Below are 21,886 nucleotides of genomic sequence, written 5' to 3'. Positions count from 1 at the left end.
TTCTTAAAAAGTAATAATAATAATAATAATAATAATAATAATAATCTTTTATTTATATCCCGCCCTCCCCAGCTGAAGTTGGCCTCAGGGTGGCTAACATCAGATACAGTGGTGCCCCGCTAGACGAATGCCTCGCTAGACGAAAAACTCGCTAGACGAACGGCATTCGCTAGTGGAAGGCTGCCCCACAAGACGAAAAAGTCAATGGGGCTGCCTCGCAAGACGAATTTTTTCCCCCGGCGCGAAAACCTTCACGCTGCATTGCCGCTTCACTAGACGAAAAATTCGCTCTACGAAGACACTCGTAGAACGAATTATTTTCGTCTAGCGGGGCACCACGGTACATAACATTAGCATAAAATCAAACAATAATTAAATTACCTCCTAAAAACATGTCAAAATCAAATTAAAGTCTAATTAGATGGCTTTCCGAAGGATTAGGGTTGGGAACAGTAAGTGCTTCACTGAATCGAAATTTCAGCCTTCACAACATAGGAAAACGGCCAAGTAAACAGCTATTTTTGTGGAGGAGGGTCAAGATATTAACTGATATGCATGAAATTTCATATATAGCTATATAATTCCTAGTGTAGTAAGATAAGACCTTTGGAGCAGGCATTTTCAGAAGAAAAGTTTTTAATGAACTGCCCTAGTAGGGCAGTAATTGTTCCTTGATAATTTGTCACCCCCCTCCATGATGTAACATGGGGCGGCCCGCCCCCCTTCCTACACCCCTGCACAGGGAATGTATTACATGACAGTACACACAAACACACACATTCACAATCCATATATTGCCTCATGAAAAAGAAAATGGTTATGTGAGTCAAGTGCATACACATGTATATGTATACTATCTGTAGTATTAGTTGCATTGTTTAAAGGCGAGGACTTTTGATCCACTTAAATGTACACGATTATTAGCTTGGTGGTTGTGTATTAACTTTGATTTGAAAAGGAGAAAATAATATGAATTAAAGGTTAGTTAAACTGAAGTGAGAACCCATCCTAAATTCTATTTTCTGCTTATAGCTCACAAGACTACTTTAAGGCATGAGTAAAAATATTTACACATTTTTACAGATGATGACTGTGGGGATGGCACTGATGAACTGAACTGTGCTCATTCATGCTTTGACAATCAGTTCAGATGTTCCAATGGCAGATGCATTCCAGGTCATTGGGCTTGTGATGGGGATGATGACTGTGGAGACTTCAGTGATGAAAACAAACCAAATTGCACCAAGGAAGGTTGGTATTATATATAATTTCTCTCCCCCATCTCCTAGTAGACATGCATGAGAAGGTGCTGCTAAACTGAAACAACACATATTTGGTATTGAAGAACTTCAAACTTGAGCCTGTATAAATGTATAAAATAAGGGATGTACACAACCCAGAACATCTGAAGGATTGTTAACAAATCTTGGTAAACATTCTGGACTTCCATTAGAAAAAAGTCAAAATATAATATACCACATGCTAAGGATGGGAACATTTTCATTATGACCATGCTTTTTCGGTTGTAGCACAGCAGCTGTAACTCTCTCTAGAGAAAATTGGCTGGCTCCCTCTTCGATCGTTTGTAGTTTTTAAGTGGCAACTAAAACATTTTTATTCTTCATTGGTTTATAATTAATTTCTAAATGCATATTATTATTATTATTATTATTATTATTATTTGCTTGGATTGAATTTGTGTATGGTAAATAACAATGATGTACAAGCCTATCAAGAGCATTGACAGAAATGATGTTTCTGAGAAGTATGCTTTGCAATGAATCTTATTTACAGTACAGAAATTTAATTAATTGTGTGGCCCATGGCTTCTTTGTCAAAGAACTCTTGTGGCCCACTTGGTCTGAGAGGTTGGACTGCCCTGCCCCAGAAGCATGGATCATTTATCTTTCCCTTTATGATTTCAGTGTATGAGGTGCTGGAGAACCAGGCTGGCTTTGAGGGGCAAATACATGCATATACATACACAAATTAAAATCTTCATTTAAAAAAAATCACAACTTATCCTCACAGATTTCCCTTATCCTGGTGCTTTTAGCACAAAATAATTAATATTTAAACAATAAAAGCAACATTAATTATTTATAAATGTGTTCTTACCCACAGGCTACATTTTAGCTTGACGGCAAGCTGTCTGTGAGAATGTGATTTTAAATACTATATTTAAAATCTGGTTTGCAGCTCTTTATAAAATCTAATTTGCCCTTTATGCAGACATTTCTGTTTGCACTGAATTATGTTGCTCTTTTAAGTATAGGAAAGATGTACGCATACTGGGGAAAGACTAGAAACCCAAGTAGGTGTTGGCTGAAGAAAATCTTGATAATCAATCATTTTAATTGATTATTATGTATTAACTAAAAATGTAAATTCCCTCCTTTCCATTTCACATTGAATTGCTAAAACAGGGATTGGGAATCTGTGGCCCTCCAGATTCCTCAAATTATTGGACTACAACTCCCATAAAGCCTGTTGGCCATAGTCGCTGTGGCTGACAGGAGCTGGAGTCCACCAACATCTGAAGGGCATCTCTGTTTCTCCTCCCCATTTTCCCCCTGAAGTGTATTGTCCTTTACGTTCGTATGATAGGATCTCTGTATCTCATTTTCTCTTTTTAATTTACAAAAGCCACCCAGCTTGTGCACTTCCCCGTGGCATCTTCTTGGTCACTGTGAGATCAGAATGCTGGAGTAGGTGGGCTCTGGCCTGATCCAACAGGACTTCTTACACATACTTAGTTTGTGGCAGGGCTTCTCATTTTTATTTTTATTTTACATTGTGTATGCTATCCACTTTGGGAGACAATAATTGTCTGAAAAGCAAGATAAAAATAAAATAATAAAGTAGTATTCCCGATTGGTCCAGGATTTTCCAGGATGAGGTATTTTCAAATATTCCCACCAATTGCACCTCAGATGTTGCTGGGATATGGAAAACAGCCTCCCCAAGTGGCCTGTAGATGAATAGTGTCAAACTGAAGAAGACGCTCATTTTAAGCATCTCTGCTCCACGACTTTTAGGCAAAGCTTCATAAATAGTGTAAAAGTTGCCTGTGCTCTGTTCCAAAGGTATATTATTCCCACACTTCCTGTGTTCATTTTATGAATAATCCCTCTGAAACATTATTAAACAAGTGGAGGAAATTAATCTGGTGCTAAGAAAATCATTTCTCTTTGTAGCCCTGAGTCTGATCTGCTGAAGGGGAAGCTGCTGTTAGTCTGGCGGAACTGGCCCAGAAACTTTTATGTTACACGTAGCATAAAACTTTTATGTTATGTGGGTAATGTTGGGAGCTTTGTTCTAGGTAGCAGGGGGGCCTCCTGAGATACCCAAGCAGGAGTAACAAAGGGAGAGTTTTTTTGGACAAACTTTTTTTTTTTTAAGGCAGATTGTAAGGCAAATTACTGAAGGCTTGTCCCAGAAGTGAGGAGTGAGATAAACGATGCACTACAGATCAAATAATACTTGCACAGTGATGCTTCAGTATCAAGTAGTGTGGTGGGGAAAGTGCTGAAATCTGACTCCTTTTATAATCTGCTGGAAACCTGTGACAAAAGAGTGAAAGTGGGGGTCCTCTGTGGCAGCATAAATCCAAAGTAAAATTAAATTCTCATTCAGTGACCATGACAAGGATTTACTGGGAGATGAGGGCGGAAGCAAGCAACCAACCTAATGCTTCAAGGAGTTGATCAGGAATAGTAAATGCCTGTTGGAAAGTGGGCAAATGTTCAGGAAAAAGGTGCAGTGTTTAACATATTTAGGGAAAGGGGAAGCCATGGGCAAAGTGGATGCCAACAGGGGCACTCCTAAGCAAAGAACGGCATCCAAATCTGGTTGTAGCCTCAGAAAAAACGAAGGAAGGAAGATTTTTCAGGTGAAAAAAACTAGAGAGCAATTGTCTGTGTTTGTGAATAGAAGGACACTTGACTCTGCATCATTGGCAAGTAGTGAGGTGGAGTGACAGTGCTTACCTGACCTTCTGACAGCTGAGTCATTGTTACTTACGAGGAGGGGGAAAGCAAGGCAGCAGGGAAGACTGCATAATGCACCATTAACTCAAGCTGCTTCAGAAGCTGCCTTCCCAAGAAGAAAAGCGACTGCTCTTGATTGGTGTCACCGGCTTCCAAACAGGGCATTCTGTCAACAGCAGGAAAGTTGGCTGCTGTTGGAGACTGCCAAGTTAAGAGAAAATTGAGTGACTTAATTACAAATAGGCTGTAAGATGTGCTTGGATGTCTTTGCCAAGTGCAGTTCTGCGTGCAGTTTACCACTCGTAAGTCCCACATAAATCCACGACTATGAATGGATGGTCACTGGAATATCATTATGTGCTGGAAAGTTTGGAAATGAGCAACACGTACACACTTAGGTTTTAGACTCCTGAAAACCCAAATATCATTAGTCAGTTTCATTATAATTTCAGCAAATATCCTCATAATTAGCTTTTTTTCTCAGGGTACCAGCATACATTCTTTATGCTTGAAAAGTCGGGATGAATATAAGCATTTGAATTCTGTGTTGTGGAATATGATATATGTAGTGCTAAGGACACTTCACTGTGAAGCCACAAGCACAGATTTCTCCCTGCTTTGAAACTCAGTGATGTGATGACTTTGAGCAAGGGCCGCTTGAAATTGCCTCAAAGTAACATTACAAAATAACAGTATAAAACTTCAAAGAGAACTAGGAGCAATTACACTGGCAAACCTTGCAAAAGCTAAATTTATGGTACAAACATTTTTGTAAAACAGCCATAGGTACCCTTGAAGTTCTTTCAGTCTTTGAGTAAAATAAAGAAACAAGTTGCATCAGTCCAACAGTTTTCTGATCTTCTCGGCATCAATAGACTGAGTTAAGAAAATTAGTAACTGAAAAGGATGTCTCCAAGTTTAAAGAAAGCGTAGGATTGTGACTTATCACAGAGGAAGGAGAAGTAAGAATGAACTTAAATAAAATACACTTCTTTGTGGCAGAAGTATGAGACATGGTTCAGAATAGTGCGAGGTGATGGTCCCGTCAATCTGCTAGTCTCTCCCTCCTTACTACTGGTGTGAAATCAGAATAAATGGTGTGCAGGCAAATAATACTTGACCAGCAGCTCCTATCCTATTTCATCTCATTCTTGTTAATCCCACAGAGAACACAATCTGGTTAAAAACAGAAGAGGGGTGAAGAATACATAAACCCATTCTAAGAAAAAAAAAATGATAATAATTATATACCCAGAAGTTGCTCCTCCAACTTGCCTCAAGTTGCTTATTTGGTCTTCAGAATGTATTGGAGGATCTTTGAATAGTGTAGGGTGCTTGAGTACTCCCACCTGCCATCTTTCTGTTACAACCATGCAGCTTGTGGTCTCAGAATGGGTTGAATCATGTAGCCCTGCTCCACTGAATTTTGGCACTAAAACTCTAGGAAGTCAAAATTGCTTTCACAGTTCATTCTAATGCACTGAAGGGAAACTAATAATAAAAACCCCACTTGCATCTGCATCTGAGATCTTTAGGAAATGGGAGGGGTTTAGCACAACCCCCATTTGCATCTCACCTCGGTATCCAGCAAAGGGCAGATATATTTGTGTTTGTTTATTTGCAGTTAATGGAGACGTGTGGACTATTGGGAATTTGCTGACATTGATCATGTATAGAGCAGATTTCAGGCACTAGCGGAGAGGAGAATCTACTTCTTTCTTTGCTTGTGCTCAACTGCCCTGCATAAGCATATGAAGGATCAGAGAGGAGTTATATATATTTATATAAGAATGATTTGGCATAGCATCTCCAGTGTAGTGTCTGTGTTAGAACAGGTGTCTCACAGAAACGTTTGTCATCTTGACCATCTATTTGTATTATTATCACCTTAGAAACAGCCTCTCTTGGAGGATGTAATGGGAAAGAATTTCAGTGCCACCCGGATGGAAACTGTATTCCTGACTTATGGCGCTGTGATGGAGAAAAGGACTGTGAGGATGGCAGCGACGAAAAATTCTGTAATGGAACCATACGCCCATGTGACGCTAAAACAAAATTTTCCTGCAAGACCACAGGTACCAAAAAACACGTTTTATTAAGAGTAAAGTAATATTTGTTTATTTGAAAGCAATATACCAATTTTATATTGCCAAAACAAGAGATAATTTTTGGCTCTGCTAATATAAAAGTGGCCATGCTTTTCTTTAATGTTACTATTTGCTTTTCGCTTAAAGTTGGAGTCAGATCTGGAGAACTGCTGGCCCTACCAACATTGGAGCTGCCAGGTTTACGGGGGGTTCTGGACATTGGATCCAAAATCTTTCTGAAGTTTGGAACGGAGGTCTGATACTATCCTGTGGCCCATAGAACAAGCTCCCAGGGACTGCATAACTAAAAGCTACATTACTGCTTGAAATATTTTCTTTTTTATTATCTTAGTAGACCTTGTTCATTCACAGTGTCACTCCCAGTGAGCAGAAATGCTGATATATACACACAGTTGTTGTTCAGTCGTTCAGTCGTGTCCGACTCTTCGTGACCCCATGGACCAGAGCACGCCAGGCACGCCTATCCTTCACTGCCTCTCGCAGTTTGGCCAAACTCATGTTAGTCGCTTCGAGAACACTGTCCAACCATCTCATCCTCTGTCGTCCCCTTCTCCTTGTGCCCTCCATCTTTCCCAACATCAGGGTCTTTTCTAGGGAGTCTTCTCTTCTCATGAGGTGGCCAAAGTACTGGAGCCTCAACTTCAGGATCTGTCCTTCTAGTGAGCATTCAGGGCTGATTTCTTTGAGAATGGATAGGTTTGATCTTCTTGCAGTCCATGGGACTCTCAAGAGTCTCCTCCAGCACCATACACACAGTTATGCTGTGCTATTTTATAAATTACAATGACCTCCCTCATTTAAAATTATTTCTGGAGTTTTGTTGGATGTGGTTTTATCTATTTCATTGTATTATTTCAATGTAAAACACTCCAGATGCAATTGGCAAAGAGTGCTATTAAATAAGAAATATGGCATAGTGTAAATATTTCAAAATGACTGAAAGCTTTGCAGGTAGAAGCTGTGTGCTATAAAAGCAAAGAATGAATTACTATAGGGCAGTTATTTAGAGAATAATACAGAATAAAACAATGTCTAGGAGGAAAAAATCTTTTTTTTCATGAATACATTCAAATTGAAATAAGTATCAAAACATGCATAACAACAAAAGTTTAATTGTAGGCCTTTTCCTAAGTAGTACAATGTGCTCACATATATGTATTTTGTTTTAGATGATAGCAAGTGTCTAGCCTATCAGAGTGTAGGAAGAATATTCTATTATAGATTATTTTCTTTTCATTAAGGTGAAAAGAAGTCTAAACATATCTATTATGTGGTCACAAACCTGAACAAAATTAAATCAACAACCATACAAGTAAAATATCACAACATGCAAAGTACATTAAAGTGGGTTGTACTACATATATGCTATATGATGTCAGGAATACTTAAAACATGTCTAAAATAAGCTATGCAACATGATACCTTTAACTTACATATTTTAAGGTAAGTTTTTTATTTTTGTTTTTGTTTTTAAAAAAGACCTTAACCCGATTAAAAATTGTAAGAGCAGCTGGTTTAATCAATGGATATTTGTGTTTTTATAGCCAGAAGGAAATATCCATCCACAATCTCTGTTCAGACCTGTCAAAAGTTAGACCAGATACCATTCGGAAGCCCTGCCTGGAAATTTTGAGAGAATAGGGGTCACCAATGTCATTTTGTCATCTTTATATTAACTATAGGGAAAAAATGAAAAAAAGTCAAGGAAGTAGACTTATTCTAAAAGTGTATATATCTATAAAACAAAATTGAGGCACTTTGTTATTATGGGAGCGAACTCAATTTACTTTGGGTTATTTCCAATTTACTTGGCATCAGTGGCTTTCATTAGCTCCCTGTTGGCCTAGACTGGGCAATTAAATAAAAACCTCATGTTGGGCCAACAAGGCAATGGACTTGAAGAGAACAGAGGAGGACATATGAGCAACTTTGAAAAATTAACAATTGTGAGATGTTGGATGAGACCTGAGAATATTGGGGCGGGGGGGATCAAGCAAGGAGGGGGGGAAATGAGGAGAGGGATGTAGCAGGGAAAGTTGAATGTAATCATCTTAGAAATAGACAATATGGGGCCTGTTGGCAGCTATAAAAGTTTGAATTTAGTGAGAGACAACAGCTGCTGTTCATTTGCAGATCTGGGGAGCTTTTCTGCCACTGAGTAGGGATGGGGAGGAATCCACACTTCCTGGAACAACACCTGAAGCAAAACACAGCTAGATTTCAAAATACGCACTTCTCTGAATTTTATGATGCACTTCTCCAACAAAAAAGTGTATATTTGGGGAAAGTATGCATAACATTACATATATTAATGAAAACAATATACCAAAATGCATTTTATTAGGGAAATTTCCTCACAAAAATGTGTATATTTAGGGAAATTGTGTACAAAGGTGTGTATATTAAAAGAAATACACACTAAAATGCTTTTATGTTAAAAATATGTATTGCAAACTGATATGGAAATTGATAAACAGAAAAATAGGAAACTAAGAGAAACTGAAATGGAAAGATTAGTCTCTCCAGAAGTGCCAACTTAAGTAGAAGATTGAGGGGGTGATGATGCACACATGATGTATGTGTGGCACAGGGATGCCAGGAGCTAGAGTGTGGAGCAAATGAGACAGCAGCATGGTGTCAGTGGCTGGCAGCTCCTCCTCTCTGGTGCTCAGTCTCCTCCTCCTCCCATCGCCACTTGCCCAGGGCTGCCTCTGTGACCACCCCCTCAAAAAAACCAAAAAAACATTTTATTAGGGAGGCCTATAGTGCCAAATTCACAGACGGGTGGTTTTGTATTAATGGAATGTTACATATTTTTTCTGGAATATAATCATCATGGCCCAGTTAGGATGTAGATATACTGAAGAAAGCTTCCCCTAACTCAGGGATTGGGAACCAATGGCTCTTCAGAAATTGTTGGACTCAAGCTCCCCCAGTAACATGGTGAAGGGTGATGGGCAGTAACAGCTTGAAAACTACAGGTTCCCCATTGCTGCCCTAGCTCGATAAAGACTTGCACATGCAAATTTATGCTGCACATATGGTTTCTGCAACATGATGCAGGAACTGGGGCTAGAAGTTTATAGCCACTACAAGAAAGAGCACATAGGGCCTACATATCAGCTGTTTAGGAGGGTTCCTTCCCCCAATACTTTATTCCTGTTACATAACTTATAGGTATAATTACTACTAGAGATAGAGGAGAAACACATCCATCCGTCAAATTGCACTTCTCTCAATTTTGCAGTGCGGTTCTCCAACCATGCAATGAAAAAAATGCATATCACAAAGTAAAATGAGCATATAAATGCATATATTAGTGAAAATGGCACACAAAGATGCTTAATATTAGGGGGAAATGATTGCAGAAGTCTGTATAGTAGTGAAAACTGCATACAAATTTTTGTGTATTGAGAGAAGTTAGCACTAAAATGCTGATGAGTTCTCATGAGGATTTTAAAACACACACACACACACACACACACACACACACCAAAAAAATGTTGTGGAAATGTAAGAACTGAATTTAAGAAACAGAGAACTGAAATCAACCAATTTGTCCATGCCTAATTGCTTATCTGACAGACCTGCACATTTTCAGCATGCTCTGGTTCATGGGGTCACAAAGAGTCGGACACGACTAAACAACTAAACAACAACAACCAGGGCCAATAGTACTATACTCAGAGCATCGGGCATGGATCAGCTAATGGGAATGATGTAGACAACATGAGAAAAGGAAAAGGAAAATTACAGAAGTACTTAAATTAATGGAGGCAAAGTGGGAGGATTCTGGATAATTCTTTTCATATGAAATAGAGTCTGTCCAATGTTGGAATAGATTTTTTAGCACCATGAAATATATCATTAAGCTTTTTCGAGTTTATGATTATATATTACTGTGGTACCTCAGTTCTCAAACATCTCTGTTGACGTACGTTTCAGAACCCAAATGATGAAAAGCCGGAAGTAAATGCTTCCGTTTTCAAACGCGCCTCGGAAGTTGAACAGCTTCCGCTGCGTGTTTTTCAATTTTCTCAGTTGAATTTGCAAATAGCCCTTTGTGCCTTGGTTTTCAAATGTTTCGGAACTTGAATGATCTTCCGGAATGGAATATGTTCAAGAACCCTGAGCGAGGTACCACTTTATTAGTTAGCAGCAAGTGCAGTTGTATACTATTCACTATATCAGTCAATATTATTAAATTAATTATACCTTACAGGTTATGTGTTAAAGCTGGGAGATTGTTAGAGTCATTGGAGCAAAGTTGCCTGTCATGGATGGCTAGAATTTCTGCTTTGGTGGTCCTGTTTTTCCAGTTTTTTATTTACTGTCCTTTTACTATTAGTACCTACAAGATAGCTAAACCCATAGTAAAAGGATTTTCATGAATAGTATGTGAAGAAAGCATGGATACAAGCAGAGAAATGGGCACATGTGCAATTAGTTCATGTACAACAAGACACATGCAGTTGCCTTGAGTTTCTTGGCTACAGCTTGTGGTCAGTATGGAGAAAGCTTAACCATGATCCTGGATTCAGACCATAATCTAAGCCAATCCTTGGTTTAGCTCAGCATGACAGAGGAGTAAGACACATTGAGGCAATGGCAACTAACGCCAAACAGCAGATTCCCGAGTGCCACTATTCATGTTTGAACTGGGATTGAGATACAGCTAACTACAACATGATCACGGAAGGGCGATTAAAACAAAACCAGTGCTTCGTCAGTTCAATTGACTTGTAATAAATTTAGGACCTTATTAACTCCCAATATTTGCCTTTAATCCAGCTTGGTGTAATGGTTAAGAGCGGTAGTCTCGTAATCTGGTAAACCGGGTTCGTATCCCCGCTCCTCCACATGCAGCTGCTGGGTGACCTTGGGCTAGTCACACTTCTCTGAAGTCTCTCAGCCCCACTCACCTCACAGAGTGTTTGTTGTGGGGGAGGAAGGGAAAGGAGAATGTTAGCCGCTTTGAGACTCCTTTGGGTAGTGATAAAGCGGGATATCAAATCCAAACTCTTCTTCTTCTTCATCCCAATATTTCAGATTTATATTTTAATATTGCTTAAACAAAAATGGCAGTTTGAGAAAGAAAAGAAAAAACAGCAAAGGCTGAAGGCAGAAAATGCCACCTGAATAAGCATGTCCCTATAGGGACATTTCTATACTTGATATCAGATATTGTGGTAACTTTTTGAAACATGGCAACCCTATTTGAGAGTGTCTCAGAGATATGAATCTGTTATAAGTATTCTATCTAAACAAATAACTGATCATAGATTACCCCTTCTTATTTTTGATCAATCAAAAATTATTATCCTTCATAAATTTATTTCAGATTCATCTTGGAACGGGGGGGGGGGTACTTTGTTCCCTCTTCTATTCTTATTCAGAATTCTATTTTTACCTAGTCACATTGCAAAGTGTAACTGTTCCCATAAAATTTCCTCCTCTTTTGCATTTAAAAATGCACTAAAGAGGAAGAGGAACAAAGCTCATGTTTTTAATAACACAGCACACACACATGTTTTCTCTATATACTCCCCTTAGACAGATAAAATTTTGAATTACTTCCATGCACTTTTGTTCCATCAAAGGCTTTTAAAATTTGACATTGGGGCAGGAAATGGCTGTTCTCAACTTTGCTGTAGGTGTTATTTTAAAATATGAGGCAAAGTTTTTCTGAACATTGTTGCTCAGAATATTTTCCTGCATTTGCTTTCGGTCTGATTCTCTGTGTTTATTTTTCTCTTTTCAAGGGAGATGCATTAGCAAAGCATGGCTGTGTGATGGGGACATTGACTGTGAGGATCGCTCTGATGAAGATCATTGTGAAGGGTATATGTGTGGACCGCCAAAATACCCCTGCGCAAATGAAACTTCCATCTGCCTACAGCCAGAGAAGCTCTGCAATGGGATAAGAGATTGCCCGGATGGATCTGATGAAGATGTCCTTTGTGGTACTTCATGCTCTTTCCTATATTAAAAAGTTCCCTTTATCAGATTTATTGTATATACTTGCATCTGCCCTTTGGAAACATTAATATTGTGAAAGCTTTGTTCATTATCACTTGAGCTTTTCATGATCCCTTTCCTTGTTACGCTTGAAATTGCACAACATTTCACTGAAATGGATCTGCACAATTTTCGTTTTCCCAGTTCTAGATGGTTGTAGCAGACTTCCAAGCTCTGCATTCAGTGACACTTTTCACACTGTCAAAGTGAATACAATGAAGGGATTAGAGAGGCAAGCCCTGCCATGACCTATGCATGTTCTCTAGACCATTTGTGGTCCCTACCATTGCAGACAACCAGTTGGAGGGTAGGCTTTTTGCACTGTGATGTTGCACTTTGTCCTATTGTATTCATTTTATTCTGACCCAGAATGGTATCCAATCTACCTTTTACACTATAAGCAAAAATCCTTATGCGTAGTAACATACTCTTCTTTTCCTTCCAACAATAATAAAAGATGCAGTGAAAATTGTTTATACTGATTCCTGAGAAGTTCTATACATTAATTTTCTCTAGTCTCAATCCGGTACAATTTACTACAGATCTAGTAGCCTTCTTTTAGTCTGCATTTTATGTCTGAAAAACACCAATTTCTGTTTTGTTTTCTTCAATTGCAGATGAATGCTTGCTTAACAATGGTGGTTGCAGCCACCAGTGTTCAATAGTTCCTGGAGGTAGAATTGTGTGTTCATGCTCACCAGGATTGTACCTGAGCTCAGACAATAAAACCTGTGAATTCATAGATTATTGTGCCAAACACCAGAAGTGCAGCCAAGTGTGTGAACAGCATAAAAATACCGTTAAGTGCTCCTGTTATGAAGGTTGGAAGCTCAATAAAGATGGAGAAAGCTGTGCTAATATTGGTAAGTTGACATTTACAGACTATTCACTACTGTAGAGCTCCATTTATGAAAATATAGGGAAACCAAAATAAGGCCTATTCGCTTTGGAGAAGCAGTATGAGTCACTGGTTGTTTCATCTTTAATTCTTAAACACCTAGGATAACAGGGTTTTGAAAGTTTATTCACAAATTGTAGAGATTTACAAATTGCCATTCAATTAACAAAGCTTGACATTACAGATCTGATTCCCCCCCCCATGTATTTTACTTGTATTTTTCACATGGGGGGCATTAAGTAATCTTGGATCTGGGGATTATATAATCTTTGTTCTGACCACTGTGGGAGTAACTGCCCTTCTAAGAGGAGCACTGGATTAACATAGTTGGTCTACCTCCTTTTAACATTTATAAACTTTCTCTCTTTTTTATAAAATAAAACAGAGTTCTTTAGATCTCTTATAACAGCACACCCTCTTTTACAGACTGCAAGCAACATCTACCCAGAGACATCCATACATGATTAAGCCAACAGTTCCTGTGCCCTAGATTACATCAAAGAACCCCATATATTTACATCTGTACTGAGGAAAGGGCTCTATGATTCACAACTTCAGAGCTAGAGTTGGGGGTTTCAACTGGTTAACTATTATCTGTTTTTTTTTAATAAAGCTGCTGCCATTAGACATCCAACACTGTGATATACATATAATTCATCTCCAATTTTCCTCTCATTCCAAATGGATGTTGAATTTAGATGAATTATTACTTATAAATAAAAGTAATACAAATTTTTATTTATCCTATTTTGTTATCCTGTTTCTTGGTAAACCTGGCTAAGGTTGTTGCTGAGCCTGAGGATATGTTGACATATACAAAGTTTCTGGAACACTATTTGTCAGTGAAATGAGCCCACCCATGGATAAGGTTGTGTTTTCTGCATACTTGAATACCCAAGTTATGCAGAAGTCTCTGACTAACGTGCTTATGTGTTAGTTCATAAAATGAAAATAAGCAAGGACTGAACATGCTTAGTAGCCTCCAGGAAACATGGGATGTTGAAGGTGTAATTTGTGGGGAGGGGAGAGAAGGAAAAGGTGGGAAATGAGCCCTAGACATCTGGAGGTGGTGGGATAGAGTGGATGAGTGCCATGAAGTTCTTTCTAAAAACTCATCTGCAAATACAGTGAAGTTGCAGGAGGATAAAAGGACTTGTTTTTCCTTTCCCACAATAGAATTGCCCCACACTTTCTACTATATATCAATAAAGTGCTCAGCCCTTCAGGGCTAGATAGCAAGACACTGGGGAGGGTTCTTGAGAGAGGAAAATGAAAACTGTATTGTTTCCTTCCCCTGTCTTGAGGTGGTGGCTTGCTCTGCCAGGCTGCACTTCTTACATGGAAGAAAGCACAATTGGACACAGTTGGTTTTACTTTTGAGTAGACATGTACAGGATTCAGCTGTGAATATTTCTGAGCTGTCACCAATATAAATTTATGATACTAGAACTTCAGACCACAGTTAGTTAGATTGTTGAATCTAATTTTCATATTTACAGTGTCAGTTCAATATTGTTGTAGCTGAATAAAGGTTAGATTTAAGTGGCAATGTGTACTTTAGAAAAAAATACTACAAGAAATGTAATGCATAAGTATTTTACAATTATAATATTCTGTCAGGGTTAGTCTAATGAATGCCTTTTTATTACTGTCACTATAATGATCTAATCATTATATTTTATACAAATTGTACTTTTGTGTTCCCAGATCCATTTGAAGCTTTCATAATTTTCTCTATTCGGCATGAGATCAGAAGGATCGATCTACAGAAACGGGATTACAGCCTGTTAGTTCCTGGTTTGAGAAATACAATAGCACTTGATTTTCACTTCAATCAGAGCTTACTGTACTGGACAGATGTGGTTGAAGATAAAATTTACAGAGGCAAGCTTTCTGAAACTGGAGGTATGAAATGAAGTTTAGATATATTTTTAATTGATTTTGGGAAAAGCCAACTGGAGAAAACTGGTGAAATTATGTTGAATCCATGAAATTTGGGCAAATTATTACTCCCCACATGCTATTACAGAATACAGTCCAAAATGGCTCTTATAATGTGATACTATTTTTAACTTGTTTAACGTTCTCCAAACTTTTTTGATTGTCACCTTTTGCTTGTGGTACTAGTGGGGTAGGAGACCTGGAAAAAAATCCATCTGGCAGCCAATGTGCCCCTTCGGTTTCAGATGGTACCTGGGTAAACGAGTCTAAAAAGCCTGAGACACAAATTTTCACAGCCCTCAAATGGTTATGGTGGCTCATTTTACCAGAAGTAATGTAGTTAGCATAAACTCTGGAAGTGTATACTCAATTCTGACCAAACTAAGCTTCCTAGGCAAACTCAAACCTCTATGTTTAGGAGAAGTATACCACTGAATACTGTTGCTGAGAGGCAATAGTGAGGGAGAACTATTATAAGACCCTCTTATAAGCTCACCTGGTTGCTGTGGAAAACAGGATTCTGGACTAGATGGATCCAGTAGAGTTATTGGTGTGGCTGTTGTGTTAAACATAATGCATCTCAAGCCAAGAATACAGAGCTGTTCAGAAAGTGGTTCTCAGAATATGGGGAGGTCCCACCGGGGGGCACAATACATGACATTTTTGAGAAAGAGACCATTTGGAAGTAGGCAGAATGGCAGACACTTCCTTGCCAGACTGCAGACACTGCAATCCTATATGCACTTACCTGGGTCTAAGTTTCATTGAGCTGAATGGGAACTGCTTCTGAGTAGGCATACACAGGATTCTGCTGTATCCAAATACATGCATTTTGTGGCCTTTTGAAATGTGCATTATGGATACATTACAGCACATACAATGGGCTTCTTTCTGAGTAAATAGGTTTACTCAGATTGCTTTATTTCAGGCTACGCCAGTGTGGTGTAGTGGTTAAGAGCGGTAGTCTCGTAATCTGGGGAACCGGGTTCGTGTCTCCACTCCTCCACATGCAGCTGCTGGGTGACCTGGGGCTAGTCACACTTCTTTGAAGTCTCTCAGCCCCACTCACCTCACAGAGTGTTTGTTGTGGGGGAGGAAGGGAAAGGAGAATGTTAGCCGCTTTGAGACTCCTTCGGGTAGTGAAAAGTGGGATATCAAATCCAAACTCCTCCTCCTCCTCCTCCTCCTCCTCCTCTTCTTCTTCTTCTTCTTCTTCTTCTTCTTCTTCTTCTTCTTCTTACTGTTAGTTACAATTAACATATGGGAGCTTCTGCTCACAGCATTTCTTCTGTCTCCTCTGGAAGGAAAGCCTACCACCAGTAGAATAAATGATGCAATTGATATGATTTATGCTTTTTTTAAAACACACACACACACACATACACACACTAAAATTTCCACAGGCCGAAATCCTGCATGCTGCTTGCACAGGGAACAGAGTGTGAAGTTTTTCCCGTAGGGCTCTAGTATAACCTCCCCTCTCCCACCAGGCCCCTGCACGTGTCTCCACTCCTGCTTCTGCTGGGAGTAGCCTGCACACCATGGGCCTGGGGAAGAGCAGGCTCCAAATGCTTGAAGGTAAGATGGGGGAGGGTTTCAGCTGCAAGTGCAAATGGCCTTGTTGAGTCGAGTCACACAATGGCTTTTCGAATAGTAGAAGGCTCATGAACAGAGGCGACAGGTGGGGGTGGGGAGATGACACGTGAACTCTATCCATACCATGCTCTCCATGCACACAGTGTGCAGGATTGTGGCCAAATTCTGCTCAGCCTTAATAGAAGGTTAGTTGACACTGCGCCACCCTTGCTATGATGCACTCTGAAAATGTATTTTATAGTAAGAAAATAATATTAGTAAATCCTAATAGTTTCCATGTCTTGCTGTGCCTAATGTGTAATTTGCATATTAGAGGATTGATCATGATAATTCCTGTTCCACAGTACGTGTCTCACAGTGCAATCCTATACATGTCTACTGAGAAGTAAGCGTCACTGAATTCAGTGGGACTTGCTCCCAGTAATGTGTGTATAGGGTTACACACATTACTGGGAGCAAATCCCACTGACACAAGGCATTTTTTAAAAAAGGTAAACATTGTTGCAAAGATAGCTCACCATTCTGAAATTAGTAAACTTCTCAGTTTTCTCCATAATTGCAAAGTTGTGAATGGGCTATATGTAGCACAAACCTACTATTTTATGATGTTTTATGGTACTATATTTTAATTTTTCTAATGTTTTGCAGTATCATTATTTTAAAAGTAAGTAGTTCTTCTGTTGCAGTGTCTACTTTGTGCAGGTTTAAACTTAATGTGTTAATCATTTCAAAATCTCTTCTAATTTTTTCACAGGGGTAAGCTCCATTGAAGTAGTGGTCCAGCATGGTTTAGCTACCCCTGAAGGTCTTACTGTTGACTGGATTGCTGGAAATATATACTGGATAGACAGCAATTTGGACCAAATTGAAGTTGCTAAATTAGATGGCACACTGAGGACAACATTAATAGCAGGTGCCATGGAACATCCTAGGGCTATTGCTTTGGATCCTAGATATGGGTAATTAAATATATTTGTAATAGTTATTTACAATGAAACTGCGCAAATGTTTTTCATAGGTACTGTGAGATGTTGTTTTTCATTTGTCCTTAGCACTGGTAATTTTGACCCTACTATGAAACAAGTTATTAATCTTTTTTGGAAGATGCATTGTTTTTGAGATTAACATGATGACTTCTCACTTGTCTATATATTTTTCTTTTCCTGAGTATCTAATGTTCTGATGTGGAGATGGTAATGATAATGTTAATAATAATAATTAATGTTGATAATAATAATGTTAATAAAACTAATACACACACATTCATTTCCCATGTTTCTAGAGGTGGTAGTGGTGTACTCTCAGAGCAACATGTTAATTCAATCAAGTAGGATATTTAAGGAGGAAAATTAAATAGTATAATTGCCGAAAAAGCCCGTGTAATAGACTTTATTCTTCCCCCTTCATCCCATTTTCTCAGTGACACAAATTGCAAGGATTGCTTCATACCAGTTTAATGTATCTGAAGGCAGAGCAGCCATGTTCCCTTACATTTGGGGAAATGGGCAGTTAATTCCCAAGTTGAACCTCTTTCACAATCAGACATATCCTTTATAGATTTAGAGCATGATCATTACTTTCTACCACTCCTCAAATGTGTTGCAATTATACGTCCAAATGCAATCAAATGCCCATTGCATATCAGGTCTACATCCAATTAGCATTGATTATGCCTTAACATTACTCGCACTTATCTTGACACTGGAATGTAAAGCACCTGTCTCAAAATTCTATCCATATGCAATATTAGAAGAGGGAATAAGGGCACACTGCAGGGAAGGAAATCGGGTAGGGAGAAAATCAGCCTTATCAGTGCTTCAAAATGGTGAATTCCTGGTTAGGATCTTTTGCATCACCTCCTATGCAACTCTAAAATGTTATCCCCGTCCCCGTGACATATTATTACCATCCTCCTGTGGATGTTTGAGTAAGATCAGATCTGAGCACACCCAAACACCATCTGAAGTCTAGGCTGAATGAAAATGTATCTATGCCTTCCAGTCCTTTCTGGCACACTCCTTATTTCACTTCCCTATCGTAAATGACAAGGACATGCTGGTGGCAAGGAGGGACTGAGATATTGTTTTGAGCTACTGAGGCCATAGGAAGTAGGGTAGAATTGGGTTTCTAATATAAATGGGCTATTTGTTCAACTTCATAGAATCACAGAATCGTAGAGTTGGAAGGGACCATGTGAGTCATCGAGTCCAACCTCCTGCAATGCAGGAATCCTTTGCCCAACATGGCGCTCAAACCCATGACCCTGAGATTAGGAGCCTCATGCTCTGTCAACTGAGCTATCCTGAGAATAGTTTCATTTGCGTGGACAGGCGGAGTCCCCCAAACCCTAGGCGACCCCCGAGCGGAATAATGACACAAGACAACGTGCTATGGGATTAAAATTGGCAACAACTTTATTAAAATTCAGATGTAGGGAGACCTTGGCTCAGGCATTGGGCATTTATCCTTCCCAGCCCCCAGGCAGGGATCTGGGAAATGTCAGGGTTATCCAGAATGTGTGAGGAGAACATATGTTCTAGCAGAGAACCCCCCCCCCCCCCGTTTTGCCCACTGGTGGGGGAGAGCAATGACAACCTCTCGGCGTATGGCCAATGCCTCCCCCCAATACCCCTTTAATGGGGAACCCTGTTATTGCCTCCGCACTGGGGGCGTGGAGTCACTGCCCCATGTCCCCCCCCCCCATTTAGAAAGATGACTAAAGGATTTATCCTGAGAATAGTTTCATTTCCTTTCAGAATAGTTTCATTGTGTTAGAAAGTTATGGAACTCCATGATTAAAACTTTAAAGCTGTTTTGGCAGTGTAAAAAATGTGTTCTACTTAGAATAACAAGGCCAGATTGTTTTGGGTTTTTTGTTTTTGTTTTTGTTTTGTTTTTTGCTAATATGATGGTATTTAAAAAAATACCTGTATATATTATTTGTTTCATCTTTTAGTGTAAATTTTGTTTTCTTTCTCTTTTTTGCATCACACAGAATTCTGTTTTGGACAGATTGGGATGCCAATTTTCCTCGCATTGAGTCTGCTTCCATGAGTGGAGCGGGAAGGAAGATAATATATAAAGACATGGATAGTGGAGCGTGGCCTAATGGCCTTACCGTGGATCATTTTGAAAAACGAATAGTATGGACAGATGCCAGGTAACAATGTTTCCTGTGCTTTTTGTATGAGAAAAAGAAAAATTGCAGAGCTGCATTTATTCTTTGTCTTCCCACCCCTGCAAGTAGGAATGAAGACGCAATAAGCTTTTGGGGATAAATGGGAACAGCCCTATTATTATTTTTACCAGATTTTCATCATAAGGAGACAGGTTAGCAACAAGCTAACAATCCTTCAGTGCAGGCCTGCTACACTTCATGTGAGAGCTGGGATTCTTCCTCTCCCACTCTCAACCTGGCATGAGTAATTCCACCCTGGGTCCAAGGACCAGATCAGATGATCTATCTATGCACGTCTTCAGCTGCTCACTAAGCTATGTGCACAACAGGCACCAGGCACTTCCATGGTGCCACAAAAGCAATCCACTCGTTGTTTTCAGACTCTGAGAACGCAACAGTAGCTCCCCTTTCATATTACCTCTCTCAGGCAGCTCTGGGGCTGTGCTGCTTACAACCCCCACCAGCTGATCTCTGTTGCATACCAGAACCAAAGAGGGGGAGGGGCTAAATGGTGGTGGGCGGTGCTATTTTTCTAGAAAAAGAGGAGCCGGAGCTCACCATAAGCTTTTCCCTTGTTCTCTTAGAATCCCAATAGTGCCCACCTGAACTCCTGTGAGCTCCGGCTGGAAAAAAAGCCCTGTTGGTGGGGCTGGTGTAATGCAAATGCTTTGGAAGGAGCTCAGAATTGGCCCCATTGACATTATTGCACTGCTCCAACCTCACTGCCTATACAACGCTTCCACTCACAGTCTCGGTGAATTGGCTAGAGGCACATCAGATAAGGAAGCTGCCTTCACCATGTCAGATTTCTTAGTCCAGGGTTGGGAATCATATTGCCTTCCAGATACTGCTAGATTAAACTTTCACAATCCCTAACTCTAACCAGTGCTGGCTGGGATTGAAGTGAGTTGAAACCCAATGACATCTGGATGACTGCTGATTAGCCAGTCATGCCTGCTTTAGTTCAGTATTGCGTGCACTGACTGGCAGCAGCTCTCCAAGGATTCAGGCAGCCCCCCGCCCTGCCCACCCACCCCCAGTTGTTCCTGGAGATGCCAAGTATTGAATGTGGAACCCCTTTTCATGTTTTTCTTCTTCTTTTTTTTCCCACAGAGCAATGATCCTTTCCCAAACATTACATTCCTTTCATATTTGTTTAATTTTCCAGAATATAGTTTCAAGGTCATAACTGCACTAAGCCCAGTTTCAGAATTCTCTCACATATGCTCTTTTGTCAAACAATGGATTTCTGTTTGGGGGGTTATCTTTCAGGTCAGATGCTATTTATTCCGCACTGTATGATGGAACTGACATGATAGAAATTATTCGAGGACATGAATATCTTTCTCATCCCTTTGCTGTCTCTTTGTATGGGAGCGAAGTATATTGGACAGACTGGAGGACAAACACATTGTCGAAGGCCAACAAATGGACAGGTCAAAATGTTAGTGTGATACAAAAAACTAGTGCACAACCTTTTGATCTTCAAATCTATCACCCAAGTCGTCAACCACAAGGTAAATTAACATTCTAATAAAAGTGCCATAGTCTTTGTTTTTCGTAGTCAGATTCTACATTACATACCAGCAATATGAATTAACATCTCTTAGCTAATAACTACTATTATTTATATGGCTGACTTGTTAAATTGACATTATGTGAGTACCACTTCAAATGTTTTTTAATGCTTCCTGTTTTGTGGTGCTTATATAAATAAAAGGAGCATTTCTCAGGAGCATTATTGTTGGCTAAATGACATCTTAAAACTTTAGCAATATTAAGAGCACTAAAGAAATCATAAACATTCAGTTAACAGCCCTTTGCATCTGCTTCAGTGAAGTATTACCAGCAAAATAGGAGAGAGTGGTTAGATTTTTTTAGCCCCAGGTCAGAACCGTAACAAATATTGTTTTAGGCTGTGTTGGTATATGGTATACAGCATTGACCTGGGAACCTTCTCATGTTGCCATTATTTTTAATAGATCAGTATGGAATGGGGGCAAATGTTAACAGCTGCTTTTTCCTGTGGTTTATAAGGGCTACGGCAGCAGGAACACCTCTTGTAATTTGAGGCAGGGGAAGGGATCACAAGTATCTGCTTCCCTTTTACAAGCCTCTGCTGTAAATAATTGCAGTTCAAAAAGGCATCTCTTAGCAT

The 21,886-nt window shown here is 39.5% G+C and overlaps 1 protein-coding gene across 1 annotated transcript in view; it reads left to right on the top strand.

Moving 5' to 3' along the window:
* LRP1B (LDL receptor related protein 1B) overlaps window positions 1-21,886 on the top strand; it is a 754,577-nt gene that overhangs the window by 582,732 nt on the left and 149,959 nt on the right. Inside the window, 8 exon segments of the mRNA XM_033164188.1 lie at window positions 1,084-1,251; window positions 5,882-6,064; window positions 11,860-12,060; window positions 12,733-12,978; window positions 14,721-14,918; window positions 17,305-17,509; window positions 19,546-19,710; window positions 21,001-21,245. Coding sequence (XP_033020079.1) covers window positions 1,084-1,251; window positions 5,882-6,064; window positions 11,860-12,060; window positions 12,733-12,978; window positions 14,721-14,918; window positions 17,305-17,509; window positions 19,546-19,710; window positions 21,001-21,245 — 1,611 coding nt within the window.

Source organism: Lacerta agilis, chromosome 1 (assembly GCF_009819535.1).
Source record: "Lacerta agilis isolate rLacAgi1 chromosome 1, rLacAgi1.pri, whole genome shotgun sequence".
NCBI classification, from domain to species: Eukaryota; Metazoa; Chordata; class Lepidosauria; order Squamata; family Lacertidae; genus Lacerta; species Lacerta agilis.
Note: the sequence above shows the minus strand (reverse complement) of the source record. Positions and strands in the feature narration are given on the sequence as shown.